Source organism: Cnephaeus nilssonii (genome assembly GCF_951640355.1).
Source record: "Cnephaeus nilssonii genome assembly, chromosome: X".
NCBI lineage: Eukaryota > Metazoa > Chordata > Mammalia > Chiroptera > Vespertilionidae > Cnephaeus > Cnephaeus nilssonii.
Window position 1 is genome coordinate 127,569,349 of NC_137071.1, and position 16,793 is coordinate 127,586,141.

A 16,793-nucleotide genomic window follows, 5' to 3' on the forward strand; every position below is an offset into this window, starting at 1 on the left:
CCCAACCCTTCCCACCCCCCAGGGGGTCGGAGCATCGCGGGGCGCCAGCAGCGTCCGTGGAGCGTGTGAGGCCTCGTGGGGTGGCGGACATGGCCCTGATGGCAGGCTAGGCCTAGGGGACCCTACATGCACACGATTTAATCGTGCACTGAGCCTTTAGTTTTCTATAAAATACTAGTAATTTTCTAAGCTACAAGGCCTACATGTTCATGTATAAATTGTAAGCGAATGGCTGGGACATGGTGCCCTGGTCACATTGCTTTTATCCACTTCAGTTATGTAGTCGAGTCTTTACTGCAGCCACCAGAGTCCTGGCAGAATGCCCTGTGATCCTATGGCTGACCACCAACCTGTCACAGGGGCGTCTTATGTTAATCTGCCTACTAGCACTCTATGTAACACAAATGTTCCTCTGCGCCATGTGGACATTGCCATCCCATGCAACAAGGGGGTTTGCACAGTGGGTCTGATGTGGTGGATGCTGGCCCAGGAAGTTCTGTACGTGCGTGGCTCCGTCTCCCATCAACAACCATGGGAGGTCACGCCTGATCTCTGCTTCTACAGAGACCCTGAAGAAACTGGGAAAGAAGAGCAGGCGGCTGCCGAAAAGGCTGTGGCCAAGGAGGCATTTCAGGGTGAATGGACTGCTCAGCCTGAGTTCACTGCTGCTCAGCCTGAGTTCACAGACTGGTCTGAAGGGGTGCAGGTGCCCTCTGAGCCCATTCAGCAGTTTTCTACTCTAGACTGGAGCGCTCAGCCTGCCGCTAAAGACTGGTCTGCAGCCCCCACTGCTCAGGCCACCGAATGGGTAGGAATCATCCTGAGAGGTCTTAAGCTGTTCTTCCACAAACTCTTAACAGAATGAAGAAAAGGTTGATGGAAAATAAACACTTTCTTAAAAAACATCAACTGCTTGCTGTAGTTTAGAGGAGGGTTCTCAATGACAGAGTGACACAACACATATGATTTCTGTTGTGTAGCCAGTCTGGTTTAGTGTCACCGTGTAGGACTAGGCATATGGGGAGTGACAAAATACTCACCTTGCTTTTACTGTGTGTGTAAATAATAAATCCTTTGATTCATTGTATTCTTACCAGTTGAATCTTATAGAAATATGGCTACTGATACTTAGGGACTCCTTGACCACTGACAAATTGGCACCCAACGTGGAGCTGGTAGAGTCACAATGCCTTTTTGGAGAAAAGATAGGGGTCATACAGACCAAGTTAGGGGACATGAGGAGACCCCCTGTGACCTGGCAGTGCACACTCTTTTTCTTCTCAGGGCACTGCCACCTGCAAAACACATTCATGGGGAAACCCACCCCCACACACAGTTTGTCATCAGTGGGTGAGTCAAGATTTAATGCAGTACCTGTACCCTCTAATGTCCAAAGCTTTCACTATATAGATGACTAGAGGCCCAGTGCACAAGTTCGTGCACGGGTGGGGTCCAGCCAGCCCACCCCGATCAGGGTCGATCGGGCCAGGCCTGCCAAGGGGAGGGGCTGCGGGTGGTTGGCTGGCCAGCCCCACCCCCTGGTCAAACTCCTGGTTGAACTCCTGGTCGAGGGGACAATTTGCATATTAGCCTTTTATTATGTAGGATGTCCTGTTGGGTGGCAAGTCCAAAGCCTTAGTCTCAGGAGCCCTGACAGTGATGTGGGGAAGGAAAATAATTTCCCTTCCTATTCTTTTCAAGTTCTCCTGGCTGGGCTAATAATCAAATTAACATGAGACAGATTAAAGGAGAAAGTCACCGAATGTCATCTGTAGGTACATACAGCAGTGCCATAAGAATATGGGATCTGAGGACAGATCAGACAATTAAGGCTTATGTACTACCTAGAGCTAAGGAGAAAGGGGGGTTGTGGTTAGGGACTTCAAAGGGCAAGAGGGCAATTCACAAGGAGCTAGAAAAGCAAATATTTGGTAAACAAATGTTTGCTGGATCATCTTAAGGATGAGACACAGAGAGGACTTTGATCAAATGGGTCTTGCCAGGTTCCTCCCTGTCCATTACACTTAGTTCATATTAAACTGTGGTTATCTATGATGATCTCAAAGAAATCATGCTGTTTACGCAGTTAGGGAAAAGGTGTTTTTTTTTTCTGCATCTTTCTTAAATATAACCAGAATCAATATCCCAAAGGCATATTTTGGGGTGGCAAACTGGTACCCCTCAGTGTCATCTCACCTTTACCAGTAGGAATAGCTGATCAAACCCCCCCCCTCTGAAAATCAAGTCCTAATTGCAGATGGCTTCTTGGATCTACCTGGGTGAGTTTAAAGCACTCAGTCCCTCTGGAAGTCAAGGAACAAGGATACTATCTATACTAATAATAGAGAAATATGCAAATTATCCATTATAGCGTCACGTCACCACTGGATCAGCAGACTGCGTCCCCGCCCTCTGCTCAGGCAGCTGAAGGCCCAGGGTAGGATAGGATACAATAGGAGGGGATAGAAAGGAGAGGGAGAGGAAGGCAGGCCTGCATGCAGACAGGCCGAGAGGAGAAACAGAAATACAGAAAGGGAACAAGAAAAAGACGCAGGAATGGAAAAGGGAAGGAAACACGGAGCTGCACACGCGATGCGGGGAGAGAAGATGCGCCTGGTGAGAGGAGGGGCGGGAGCCCTGCCCAGATGCAGGAGGAAGGAGGTGGCCCCCGGCACAGGCCATTGGCGGGGAGGTGCCCACAGGTCCATCACGGAGTGGTGGGCAGTCCGAGGCCTTCTGGGTGGAGGCACTCCTGCTTCGAGGCAGCAGCAGCAGCGCCTGGGAATGGGAGCAGGACGGTGGCAGGGAGGCCAGGGAAGGGGGGGGTGGCGAACACCTTCCCCCCCCAACGGAAGCTTTGAGAAGGGAGGGAGGGAAGAACTGTATAAAGGAGTCAGTAGAGAGCAGAGTTAAAGAAGGAAAGAGGATGTGTGAGTGAACTGTAGGAGTTATAATGAAAATCAAGTATAGTTGTGTACTGGGGACAGATTTTATTTTATTTTTATTTTTATAATAAATCTTTATTGTTCAGGTTATTACAGGTGTTCCTCTTTTTTTCCCCCCCATAGCTCCCCTCCACCCGATTCCCCACCCCACCCCATGCCCTTACCCCCCGCCACTGTCTTCATCCATAGGTGTAAGATTTCTGTCCAATCTCTTCCTGCACCCCTCAGGCCCCCTTCCCCCTGAGAATTGTCCATCCCCTCCCTTTCTATGTCCCTGATTCTATTGTATTCACCAGTCCATTCTGTTCTTCAGATTTTTTATTCACTTGATTTTTAGATTCACTTGTTGGTAGGTATGTATTTGATGTCTTTTTGTTGTTCATAATTTTTACCTTTACCTTTCTCTTCTTCTTCCTCTTCTTAAAGAATACCCTTCAGCATTTCATGTAATCCTGGTTTGGTGGTGATGAACTCCTTTAGCTTTTTCTTGTCTGTGAAGCTCTTCGTCTGACCTTCAATTCTGAATGATAGCTTTGCTGGGTAGAGTAATCTTGGTTGTAGGTTCTTGCTGTTCATCACTTTGACTTTCTTGCCACTCCCATCTGGCCTGCATAGTTTCTGTTGAGAAATCAGCTGACAGTCGTATGGGTACTCCCTTGTAGGTAACTAACTGTTTTTCTCTTGCTGGTTTCAAGATTCTCTCTTTGTCTTTTGCCCTTGGCATTTTAATTATGATGTGTCTTGGTGTGGTCCTCTTTGGATTCCTCTTGTTTGGGGTTCTGTGCGCTTCCTGAACTTGTAAGTCTATTTCTTTCACCAGGTGGGGGAAGTTTTCTGTCATTATTTCTTCAAATAGGTTTTCAGTATCTTGCTCTCTCTCTTCTTCTGGCACCCCAAAAATTTGGATTTTGGTACGCTTAAAGCCATCCCAGAGGCTCCTTACGCTATCCTCACACTTTTGGATTCTTCTTTCTTTCCGTCTCTCTGGTTGGGTGTTTTTTCCTTCCTCATATTCCAGATCTTTGGTTTGACTCTTGGGGTACGGTGATCTACAGTTGAGTTTCTGTATATTCTTTTTTTTTTTTTTTTTACAGTCAAAAATAGATTTACTGGAATGTTTTTAGTTACAGCTGAAGGCAGCAGCATTTACAACACTTAGCTTTTGTTACACCCATAAACGTAGAAATTGCTTGCAAAGCAACTGTAATGTGAGAAGAATCTTTCAAATATTGATGGAACGGCTACATAGGCTTCCTGACCCCCCACCTTAATGCAAGAGTGCAAGTCCTTAAGCCACTGAAGAAACAGTCGGAAGTCTTGTATCAGTGTTGAACTACAGACACAAATAGTGAACGGGCAAGTATCTTGTTTCAAATCAGATCCTTGGAATGTGGCAAAACAGGCTGGCTGCCTTGGCCTTGAACATAATTATTAAAATCACATTTTGCTAGAAGGGGAAAAAGATAATAAGCATTCTCAATGCTCCAGTTTGAAGTGATACTTGCCTCTCAGTTTCTTGGAAAAGAAGTTTTTTTGTGTGTGTGTGTGTTTTTTTTAATATATTTTATTGATTTTTTACAGAGAGGAAGAGAGAGGGATAGAGAGTTAGAAACATCAATGAGAGAAGAAACACCGATCAGCTGCCTCTTGCACAACCCCTACTGGGGATGTGCCCACAACCAAGGTACATGCCCTTGACCGGAATCGAACCTGGGACCTTTCAGTCCGCAGGCCGACGCTCTATCCACTGAGCCAAACTGGTTTCGGCAGAAAAGAAGTTTTGAAAGTTATATACATGGGTTTCATTTAAATTATGCAGCAATCTATTATTATTATTATTGTCCCAGATTTTGTTTAATGAAGACCTCTCTCATCAAATCAAGTGCGGTATTTCACAACTGTAAGTATGATGCTCACCAACAAAAGGATAATAGCAACCAACGCCATGATGGCTTTTATTTTGCATCCGCACCACCACATCTGCCGTCGAAGTTGTTTGGATCTGTTGCTAAAAGCAGTTGCATTATCCTATAAGCTTTCTGATTTGTCCTGTAGTTCATCTAGTCTCTCCCCTCTTTCAATTACCTTTGTAATATTTTCTTACATGACATCAATAACTTCATCCACCTGATTCTGAACATGCTTAATTTTATCATTTCTAGGTCCAAATCTTGGTCCAGATGGTCCCCTTAGAAAAAAAGTCCTCTTCTTCATCTGAATCATCTTCCAAAAGATTTCTCCTTTCACTTTTCACAGAACCAGTGACATCATCATCATTTAGGTGGCGCTTGAACTTGGGAGGCATATTTTTTTTTTTACTTTAGAAGTACTCTTCTACTTCCCAGCAGAGTAAGTACTCACCACCTGAGTCTCCCGGGAGGTCTCAGGTGGCTGCGGGAAGGAACGGGGAGCCGAGGAAGAAGGCGGGGAGTGGAGGCAGTAGACGCCCAGTTGGCGTCCGCCGCTCTGCCGCCTCTGTATATTCTTTATTTCAGACAGTGTATGCTTAATTTCTGACTGGTCCTTTTCCATTTTTTTTTTTTTTGGCATTCTCGTTAAGGTCCTTGAAGGTCTCACTAAGCTCCTCAGAGGTCTCATCGAGTTTCTCAGCGGTTTTTAGAAGATTCTTGAGTAACCTTATAAATGTGGTTCCGAACACTGTGTCGTCCAGTAGTTTACTTTCCTCCATCTCTCCTATTCGTGACATACTTCGGTGTCTCCGCATTTTGGCTGCCTCCCTGTGTTGATGGAGTGGCTTTGTGTGGTCAGTGACCTATAGGGGCCGGTAGCTCAGCTTCCCCAATCACCCTAGGTGGTCGCTCTTGGTACACCCCTTTGTGGGCTGAGTGCAAAGTCCTGGTGTAGTTAATCCTTGATTGCTGTTGGTGCACTGGGAGGAATTGACCTCCAGGCCAATTTGCTGTGAGGACCCGCTGTGTCTATAATGGAAGCACTGCTGCACTGGAGACACGCTTGTGGTACATGGCTTGTTTCAGTGGGACATTGGTGCTCACTGAGTCTGCCTCCCGAATGTGTCACTTATGGATGTGAGGAGTTGAAATCTGGTGTCTCACACTGACCACTAGGTACACAGGCTTCTGGAACTCCAATGGGGTGCAGTTCAGCTGCTGTCTGAGGCCACCCTGCAGGAGCTACAGCGAGAACTGCCGTCCTCTCCTCCCTGCTTGGAGCTTGGAGGCTTTGGAGCTGTCTGTACTGGGTTGCAAGTTTACTAGTTTAAACTGCAATAGAGAAGGCCATTCATATGAAAAAGCCGCTGCTAGGAGCTTGGGTGTGTTTGTAGATTGTGCGGGGCAGAGTCTCAGGGTGTCACTAGGCTAGGGCGTGGCCAACAGCAATGGCTGGCAGTGAGCCACCTCCAACCGCGTCCCTGCAACCGCGTCCCCGCAGTCTCACGCCCCAGCGCAGCCAACAATTCTACCTCCATGCAGCTCTGCTAGTAAGCCACCCTCACTCTCTGACCCACTGGCAGACAGCCCAGTCTCTCCCCAGAAACTGGATTTCAGAGAGATTGGGGGCTTGTCTCTCTTCGGATTGAAGAAAGCAACGCCCGCCTCCAGCTGGGCTCCGCCACCAGCCCGTATCGCGTGCGCGCTCCCCTGTACCTCAGTTTTTCAGCGTTTGTGCCCTGATTGCTCCCGTCTCTTTCGGTCTAGTTGTAGAGGTTCCGCTCAGTCAGCTTTCCCGTGGTTCTGGGTGATAGACGTTCTGTCTTTTAGTTGTAGTTTTGGAAATTGTTGTGGACGGCAGCAGCCCAGATGTTTATCTATGCCGCCATCTTGGATCTCCTCCCAGGAGTCTGGGGACAGATTTTAAAAGTAGGAGTCAGAAAAGAAAAAAAGATAAATGATAGTGAATAATTAGGCAGATAGATAGATAGATATTAAAACAGTGGAAGTAAGTAGAGAAGAATGTATGGGAAAGGTAGGATGAGAGAGAAAGAGAGAGGGAAGAAAAGTTTTAAAGGGGAGCTGGTAGAGCTTAAAAGGAGAAGGAAGAAATGGGGGAGAGAGCAAAACAGGCCCAAGGGAAGAAGTGAAGAAAAAAATTAAGGTGGGAAGGAAGGAAAAGGGGGGGTAGGTCAGGGGTAAAGATAAAGGAAAGAAGGAATGTGGGGAGGGAGGGAGGGAGGGTAGGAGAAAGATGGGAAGAAGGATGATGGAACAGAAGTAGGAAATAAGGAGGAAAGAAAAGTTTATAAATGATGAGTCAGGAGGAAAAAAAGTGTTACATAAAGGAGAGAGAAAAATTTGTGAGAGGGAGAAGCCAATAAGGAAGTCAAATACAATTGTGTATGAAGGGGATAAGATTTTTAAAAAAGTTAATAGGGGTGACCAGGCCAGCAGGGGAGGGTAGTTAGTGGGATCAGGCAGGCAGGCAGGCAGAGTGGTTAGGGCAGGCAGGCAGGTGAGCGGTTAGGAGCCAGAGGTCCTGGATTGTGAGAGGGATGTCCAACTGCCAGTTTAAACTGAGGGTTTCTGGATTGGAGAGGGTGCAGGTCAGGCTGAGGGGACACCCCCCCCCCCACCACTGTGCATGAATTTCGTGCACCGGGCCTCTAGTCTCTTATAAAGTACAGGACTATGTTTACAATACAAACCATCACTACTGCCAGACTATAACTTAATTTTTTTTATTGATTTCAGAGAGGAAGGAAGAGGTGAGAGGCATGGAAACATCAATGATGAGATAGAACATTGATCGGCTGCCTCCCGCACACCTCCTACTGGGGATCGAGCCCACAACCTGGGCATGTGCCCTTGACTGGAATCAAACCTGGGATCCTTCCGTCTACAGGCCAATGCTCAACCTGGGATCCTTCAGTCTGCAGGCCAATGCTCTATCTAATGAGCCAAACCAGCTAGGGCCAGACTATAACTTATGGAAAAGTCTTGTGATTAGAGTCTCCATTAGTGAAAAAGGTGAAGGGATTGAGAAGGTCAGATTGGTAGTTACAAAATAGTCCCAAGGATGTAAATTACAGCATAGGGAATAGAGTCAGTAATCCTATATAATAAAAGGGTAATATGCAAATCGACAGAACAGCAGAACAATCAGTCACTATGACACACACTGACCACCAGGGGGCATATGCTCAATGCAAGAGCTGCCCCTTGGTGGTCAGTGACTTCCCATAGGGGGAGCGCCGCTCAGCCACTGTGGGAACCCCTTTCACGTCCCACGTGGTTCAGGGTTCCGATTCAGGGTTCGGGTTCTGGAGAAGGCCACACACAAATGAAAAGAGACTAGAAAAGTATTAAGTGGGGGCCAGGCGGGAGCCCACCTCTAGTGGGAGGACTACCACCTTGCTTTGGCCTTGCCATCACTTTTATTCAGGTTTGGGATATACCCATGGCCCTTAGGTAATTCCAGTAAAGGCAGACTATCTTATCAGTAAGGATTTACATGATTATTTGGTGGGGAAGTTGCCTCAGTTACCATTGTCTCAGTTAGATAGGGAGTGGTTGGCTCTGACTTTTCAGAGCTTCAAGGTTGTCCAGCCTTCTGGGTTCTTTGTCCACCCCTTTCTAATTAGTGAGACAATAATCGGTTTCCGGCAAGCCACAAGCTGGGCTCATGGCTGGTGAGTGCAGCCTAAGCTAGGCCTAAGCCAGCAGTTGGACATCCCCTGAGGGGTTCCAGACTGCAAGAGGGTGCAGGCCAGGCTGAGGGATCCCCACCCCCACAGTGCACAAATCTCGTGCACTGGGCCTCTAGTGTTATAATAACTACATACTGTGCCAGCTGGGTACTGGTAATATTGGCAGGTAAAGTATATGATTGTCTAACCACTATGTTGCACACCTGACACTAATGCAAAAAAATACGGAATGGGCAAAATATATGATGAGACATGTCACCAAAGATATTGCCATCAGGAAAATGCAAATGAAAACCACACTGAGACATCCTTACATATCTATTAAAATGGCTGAAATAAACAATAATGACAACACTGAATACTGGAGAGGATGCAGAGAAACTGGATCACCTATAGTATATACATTGCATGTGAGAATGTAAAGTGGTACAGTTACTCTGGAAAACAGTTTCTTATAAACCCAACATGCAGCTGTCATATGGCCCAGCACTGCATTCCTGAGCATTTTAACAGAGAAATGAAACCTTACACACAAAAACCTGTACATCAATCATCTTAGCAGCTTTCTTGGTGATAGCCCCATACTGGAAATATCCCAGATGTCTTTCAGTGAGTGAATGGTTAAACAAGTGGTGGTACATCCATAAGTTGGAATATACTCAGTGATAAAACGGAACAAACTGTTGGTTAATACAACCTAGCTGCATCTCAAAGAAATAATGCTGTGTGATAAAGACCCAGTCTCAAAAGGTTTCCTATTGTATGATTCCATTTATGTAACATTCTTGAAATAACAAGTTACTGAGGTGGAGAATGGATTAGTGGTTGCCAAGGGAACAGAGATGAGGGAGGGAGACCATAAAGGCATAGCCCAGGGCTCTTTGTGCTCAGGGAACAGTTCTATGTTTTGACTGCAGCAGTTGTTACATGAATCTACACATGTGGTAGATTTGCACAGCACCACACACACAGACACACACACACACACACAGAGTACATGTAAAGCTGGTGAAATCTGAATAAAGTATAGATTGCATCATTGTCAATTTCCTCATTTAAAAATATTTCTTGATGGATTTTATTTATTTACTAGTGACCTGGTGCACGAAATTCGTGCACATTAAAAGGGGATTAATTAGAGGAAATAATTTAATATTGCTATTTGCCCTTTCTCTATAATATAAGTGTCAGAGATGAAAGAAAATTAGTAAAATGTATGTGAAAATCTTCCTCCTGTCAGAGTCTGGGGCACACCACGGGAACTGGAATCCAAGTCCCTGCCCACCCACAGTGCCTCAAAATCGCACAAGACCCAGACCCGGCCGGCCCCTCCATTGGGCTAGATCCAGACCTGGCCGGTCCCACCCTTGTCAAGCCCCGCCAGCAGGGGGCATAGCCTCAGGTCCCCTGGCCTGGCACTGGGGCGGGGGCGTGGCCTGAGGTCCCCTGTCAAGCCCCACGGGGGCAGGGGGATGCAGCCTCAGGTCCCTGCTGATTGCTCGTTAAGGCTCATCATGGGAACTCAGCCTCCGCTGTGGGTGCAGCCATGTTGTGTTACGGAAACCCAGCCTCCACTGTGGGTGCTGCCATCTTTGTGGCAGAGTGACGGTCAACTTGCATATTCCCTCTTCATTAGATAGGATGCATTCATTGGTTGTTTTTGTATGTGCCCTGACTGGGGATCGAATCCACAACCTTGGTGAATCAGGATGATGCTCTAACCAACTGAGCCACCCCGCCAGGGCCAGTTTCCTTGTTCTGATATTGTGCTATAGTTATGCAAAAATTGTGAAAAGGATACATGGAATTTCTTTGTATTTTTTTTGGCGGGGGGGGGGGGAACTTTATGTGAATTTATTATTTCAAAATTTTAAAAAACTTCATGAAGAGGGGACTGTGCTCAATGGGCAGAGGTGCCAGCTGTGGAGCTTGCCCTGGACTCAAGGACAGTATAGCTTGGCAGAGTGTTACATTAAACAAAATATTTCTTAAAACCTTTTTAAAATTTTAAAAAATATATTTCTATTGATTTCAGAGAGGAAGGGAGAGGGAGAGAGAGATAGAAACATCAATGATGAGAGAATCATGGATCGGCTGCCTCCTGCATGCTCCACACTGGGGATGGAGCCTGCAACCTGGGCATGTGCCCTGACCGGGAATCGAACCCTGACCTCCTGGTTCATAGGTCGACTCTCAACCACTGAGCCAAGCCGGCCGGGCTAAACAAAATCTTTAAAGTAGGAAAACAGATGAAAATGTTCATGCTTATGGAAAACTAGAGGCCCAGTGCATGATTGAATCATGCACGTGTAGGGGCCCCTACACGCTTTTGCTTTTGATCGCGGTGGAGCTGGGTGCCTGTCCGCTGGTGCACCAGGCCTTTCAGAAGCCTCCTGCGCAGCGGAGGCTTCTGAAAGGCCTGGTGCCGGAGCAGACAGGCACCCAGTTCCTCCGCTTTTGAGGGTCCGCGGCGGGACATGAGCTCACTGCCCCAGAGGCCCCTTCTGTGCCGCAGCACAGCCATGGCGCAGACGCTGAGCTTGCGCCGCCACTGGTGACGTGAGCTCAGCGTCCTGCCAGCCCAATCGGCTACCCCAGCCACCCCGAGTCCGAGTCCCACCCCCTGCGCCTCCCTCTGGCCCAATCGTGGGCGTAGCGGAGTGATGGTAATTTACATATTACCATTTTATTAGGTAGGCTGCATGTCCTACAAATGAAACCAGATGGAGCGCTTAGCAATGTCTCAGACACTAATCCATAACACTGGTAGTCGGTGCAGCGCAGGGACTGGTGTGCAAGCCGCAGCCTTCTCACAGCGCGCAGGCACGAAGGGCACCTTTGCCTGCGCACTGGTGCTCCCGCCTTTGGAATGACTTCTCCTTTGGGTCTGGTGGTCCTCTAGCTCCCAAAGTCTGTTCTGAGGCTGTGACCCCACCCCGACCTGTTGCATATTCAGATTTGAGCTTGTGGAGGGGGATTAGGAAGAGAACCAACAGCTTATTTTATTTGCAGCTTTGGATCATACACATTAATCAAACTTTGAATTGCACCATAGTTACATAGCAACTCAGAGTTATGTAACAGTCTCAATATTCTAGTAAGAACCAAAATAGTAGAAGGATCTGGGTGTTTTTTTTAACTGGCATTCCTATATCTTCTTCTTTTTTTATTGAATGTATTGAGATGACATTGTTAATAAAATTATAAACATTCCAGGTATACAATTCTATAATACATCATCTGTGTATTGTATTGTGTGTTCTCCACCCCATCACATTTGTTTCCTTCCATCACCATTTATCTCCCATTACCCTCTTCTACCTCCCCCACTCCCCCCTATTTCTTTTCTGAGTTCTAGTGTGGGTATTTGAAAAATCCTTAGCCCTAGCTCAGTGGTCGGCAAACCGCGGCTCGCGAGCCACATGCGGCTCTTTGGCCCCTTGAGTGTGGCTCTTCCACAAAATACCACGTGGGCGCACACGTACAGTGCGATTGAAACTTCATGGCCCATGAGCTGAAGTCGGTTTTCGGCCTGGGCGAGTCTATTTTGAAGAAGTGGCATTAGAAGAAGTTTAAGTTTAAAAAATTTGGCTCTCAAAAGAAATTTCAATCGTTGTACTGTTGATATTTGGCTCTGTTGTCTAATGAGTTTGCCGACCACTGCCCTAGCTGGTTGGGCTCAGTAGATAGAGCATTGGCCTGTGGACTGAAGGGTCCCGGGTTTGATTGCAGTCAAGGGCACATGCCTGGGTTGCGGGCTCAATCCCCAGTAGGGGCGTGCAGGAGGCAGCCGATCAATGATTCTCTCTCATCATTGATGTTTCTATCTCTCTCTCCCTCTCCCTTCCTTGCTGAAATCAATAAAAAAATACTTTTTAAAAGAAAAATCCCTACAATCATTGTGAATTGCTTTGATTAAATTAAAGTAGTAGTAGCTTGTTAACTTCTAACATGTTCATTTACATTTTTAAAATTTTACTTTTTTGTTGAAAGTATTACAAATGTCCCCCTTTTTTCCCATTGACCCCCTCCACCACGCAACCCCCCCCCACCCCCGCCTGGCCTGCACCACCCTATTGTCTGTGTCCAGGGGTTATGCATATATGCATGTAGGTTCTTTGGTTGATCTCTTCCTACCCTCCCCTGCCTTCCCTCTGAGATTCATCAGTCTGTTCCATGCTTCTATGCCTCTGGATATATTTTGTTCATCAGCTTATTTTGTTTATTAGATTCCACATGAGTGGAATCATGTGATCCTTATCTTTCTGTGACTGGCTTATTTCGCTTAGCATAATACTCTCCAGTTCCCTCCATGCTGTCTCAAAGGGTAACAGATCTTTTTTTTACAGCTGCATAGTATCCCATGGTATAAATGTACCACAGCTTTTATATCCACTCATCTACTGATGGGCACTTGGGCTGTTTCCAGATCTTAGCTATTGTAAATTGTGCTGCTATGAACATAGGGGTGCATACATTCTTTCTGATTGGTGTTTTGGGTTTCTTAGGATATATTCCCAGAAGTGGGATCTCTGGGTCAGAAGGCAGTTTCATATTTAAATTTTTTAAGAAACTCCATACTATTTTCCATAGCAGCTGCATTGGTCTGTATTCCCACCAGCAGTGTACGAGGGTTCCCTTTTCTCCACATCCTCACCAGCACTTGTTGTTTGTTGATTTATTGATGATAGCCATCTGGCAGGTGTGAGGTGGTACCTCGTTGTCATTTTGATTTGCATCTCTCAGATAATTAACTTTGAGCATTTTTTTCATTTGTCTCTTGGCTTTCTGTATGTCCTATTTGGAGAAGTGTCTATTTAGGTCCTTTGCCCATTTTTTGGTGGATTGCTTGTCTTCCTTTTGTTAAGTTGTAGAGTACATTATATATTTTGAAAATTAACCCCTAATCGGATGTATCATTGACAAATATGTTCTCCCATGCAGTGGGCTTTCTTGTTGTTTTGTTGATGGTTTCTTTTGCTGTGCAGAAGCTTTTTATTTAGATGTAGTCCCATTTGTTTATTTTCTCCTTTGTTTCCCTTGCCCTAGGAGATGTAGCGGCAAACATATTGCTACCAGAGATGTCTGAGATTTTGCTGCCTATGGTTTCTTCTAGGGTTTTTATGGCTTCACGACTTACATTTGAGTCTTTTATCCATTTTGAGTTTATTCTTGTGATGGTGTAAGTTGGTGGTCTAGTTTCCTCTTTCTTCTTCTTCTTCTTCTTCTTCTTCTTCTTCTTCTTCTTCTTCTTCTTCTTCTTCTTCTTCATGTACCTGTCCAATTTCCCCAACACTATTTATTTTTAAAAAATCAAATTAACTTTATTTAACACCTTATGTTCTTAAAGGAGAATGTTTATGTGATCACACTTTTTCTAACCTATTGCTTTTCCCCCCTTTCTATACTGGGGTCAATCAGCACAAGAGGGGGGGGGAAATTACTGAAGTTTAGCTAACTCCTACTTTTTGGTGGAGGCTCTGGGTCTGAGACCTGCTCTCCTGTTGTTCCATGGCCATTTCCCAATCTTTGCTAGCTGCATTAGGACTTTTGGATGATACAAAGAAAGTTTTAGGGTTTTCTTTTTATTGCTATTTTAAATATGTTTTTATTGATTTCAGAGAGAGTAAGGGAGAGGAAGAGATAGAAACATCAGCTTATTTTGTTTATTAGATTCCACAAAATAAGATGAGAGAGAATCATAGACTGGCTGCCTCCTGCATGCCCCACACTGGGGATCGAGCCCGCAACCCAGGCATGTGCCCTTGGCTGGAATCGAACTGTGACCCTTTAGTCCACAGACTGACACTATCCATTGAGCCAAAGAGTTAGGGCTGTGTATCCTTTTTTTAATATGCATTTTCACAGCTCACGAAGGAGATGACTGTGAAGCTGGCGAATTCATCAGGAAATACTAGTACATCTCCCATCCTATCTAATAAAGAGGGAATATGCTAATTGACCCTCACACCATTGCAAAGATGGTGGCGTCCAAAGCCAATTAGGAGGGAATATGCTAATTGACTGTCACGCCCTCAAAGATGGCAGCACCCACAGCCACAAGATGGTGACACCCAGTCCCCTCAGCCCCACCAGGGTGCCTGCCTCCAGAGTCCCCCAATCCCCTCAACCTCCCAGCTGCCCAGGGCTGGCCTGAGGCACAGGAAACCTCAGATGGTGGCTTCACAGCCACCCATGGCCGCCCGAGGCTCAGGTAACCAGGGCCGGCTGAGGCTTGTGCTGCCGGCAGTGGCAGCAGCAGAGGTGTGATGGGGGTGTCGCCTTCCCCTGATCGCCGGGTCCCGTCCCAACCCTGAGGGCTCCCAGATTGTGAGAGGGGGCAGGCTGGGCTGAGCGACACCCCTCCAGTGCATGAATTTTCATGCTCCGGTCCTCTAGTACCACAATAAAAACTGTCAGAAGGCCAGGGAGAGAAGTGATTTCTCAACAGCACGTGCCTTGAAGATGTCATGGTCTTACTATATGACTGGCTGCCTTAGTAATGACCCTGAGAAGCCTCAGGTTTGCCATGTTACAGTTTGTTCAGCCATCTTGTTTAATACTAGGCTAATGAAGATGGACTGAAGCAGTTCTTAAATACTCATGACGAGACTTTAGCAAGTGAGGACCTTAATGAGTTGTTTCCAACATGCATAAGACAACTGAGCATCTCTGCCAAAAAGATCCCCCCAGACTCACATAAATACAGTGCTCTTTCCCTGGACAGTGTAGCTCAGTGGTTAGAGTGTCAGCCCCCCCCCCCTCCCCAAGCACTGAAGGGTCACAGTTGGATTCTGGTCAAGGGCAAGTACCTGGGTTGCAGGTTTTATCCCCATCCCGGTTGGGGTGTGTATAGGACGATATCTCTCTCTCCTCTCTCTCTCTCTCTCTCTCTCTCTCTCTCTCTCTCTCTCTTTCTTCACTCTCTCTCTCTCTCTTGCCTCCTCCTCCTCCTCCCCCCCCCTCCTCCTTCCTTCCTCCCTCCTTTCCACTCTCTATAAAAATCAATGGGGAAAATATCCTCGTGTGAGAATTAATGACAAAAATACAAAGTGCTGTCAAGTCTACATAGCACTTGAACAGAAGCTTCAGCCTGAAGATAGTATTTGAAGGACAAGATCAGTGCAGAAAGGCATTGTATACATCACTGGGAAAGGTGTTTGGGTGTGGGTGGTGGTGGGGGGCATAAATACTAGCATCATCTTTTTCTGAAGTAATCACCTGTTTGTTCTAGAAAAGGTTAAAATGAGTAATCTCTCTCCCAGTGTCTCCTCCACCCACCTCCTTCCTTCACATACCTCCTCCACAGCTCTTACGATTCAGGAGCAGAAACAATAGGCAATAATTACTGCTGTTGCAGTAACTGACATTCACAAACGCATGATTATGAACATAAAATCATTTATATTTTAAAATATGAATTACCAAAATGAGTGAAATATGCATACAAGTAGTTAATGGAGGTTGCCATAGAGACGGTTGGCCATCTTGTTCCCAGTTGTATTGTTTACCATTGTTCAGGGAATTCATCCACCATAATTATATTCTTCCCAGAATATGAACACACACACACTGAACTCATTCAGGAAATACATTACTACAAAATTTAGGTTATGCTGTTATTTCATCTGTGCTCTTGGAACCATGGAAACAGGGCAGCAAAAGCTCTGTGCTCAGAGCATCATCCAACCCCTTACGTTTGCAGATGGAGAGAATGAGGTCAAAGCCTGAGATGGGAGTTAAGAGCAGGCTTCTGAATAGAACTGGACTGTGCTCATTTTCCCTAGAGTAAGATGGCATGGCAAACCCCCTGGAAAATGCTAACTTCCAGTGAGGGAGGCACCCCTTGACACTGGAGAATGATATCTATCATACACAAAGCACTATTTTGAGGACATTACCAAGCTGTGGAATGTGATATTTCTTTATCTCAAATTGTACCATCTAATTACATTTTAAAAGTGCAAATATCACTTTTTAAAAATATTTTTTTATTGATTTCAGAGAGGAAGGGAGAGGGAATGAGAGAAACATCAATGATGAGAGTGAATCATGGATCGGCTGCCTCCTGCACACCCCCTACTGGGGATCTGCCTGCAACCTGGGCATGTGCCCTTGACCAGAATCCAACCCAGGACCCACATGCTCTATCCACTGAGCCAAACCAGCTAGGGTCAAATATCACTTTTGATGCTATATTTTTGGGAAAATTAATAAGTGACTGT

The 16,793-nt window shown here is 46.0% G+C and overlaps 1 protein-coding gene and 1 pseudogene across 2 annotated transcripts; one reads left to right on the top strand and one right to left on the bottom strand.

The window, feature by feature from the left end:
* Positions 1-319: 319 nt before the first annotated feature.
* Positions 320-865, top strand: LOC307095460 (small ribosomal subunit protein uS2-like; the record flags this gene model as incomplete). The annotated part of the gene is made up of 1 exon (XM_079764646.1): positions 320-865. The coding sequence occupies one exon, from the start codon at positions 320-322 to the stop codon at positions 863-865; it is 546 nt and encodes a 181-aa protein (XP_079620772.1).
* Positions 866-4,736: 3,871 nt separating this feature from the next.
* On the bottom strand, positions 4,737-5,417 carry LOC307095622 (vesicle-associated membrane protein 4-like; annotated as a pseudogene). The gene has a single exon. The product of its transcript is annotated as a vesicle-associated membrane protein 4-like (transcript).
* Positions 5,418-16,793: the final 11,376 nt, after the last annotated feature.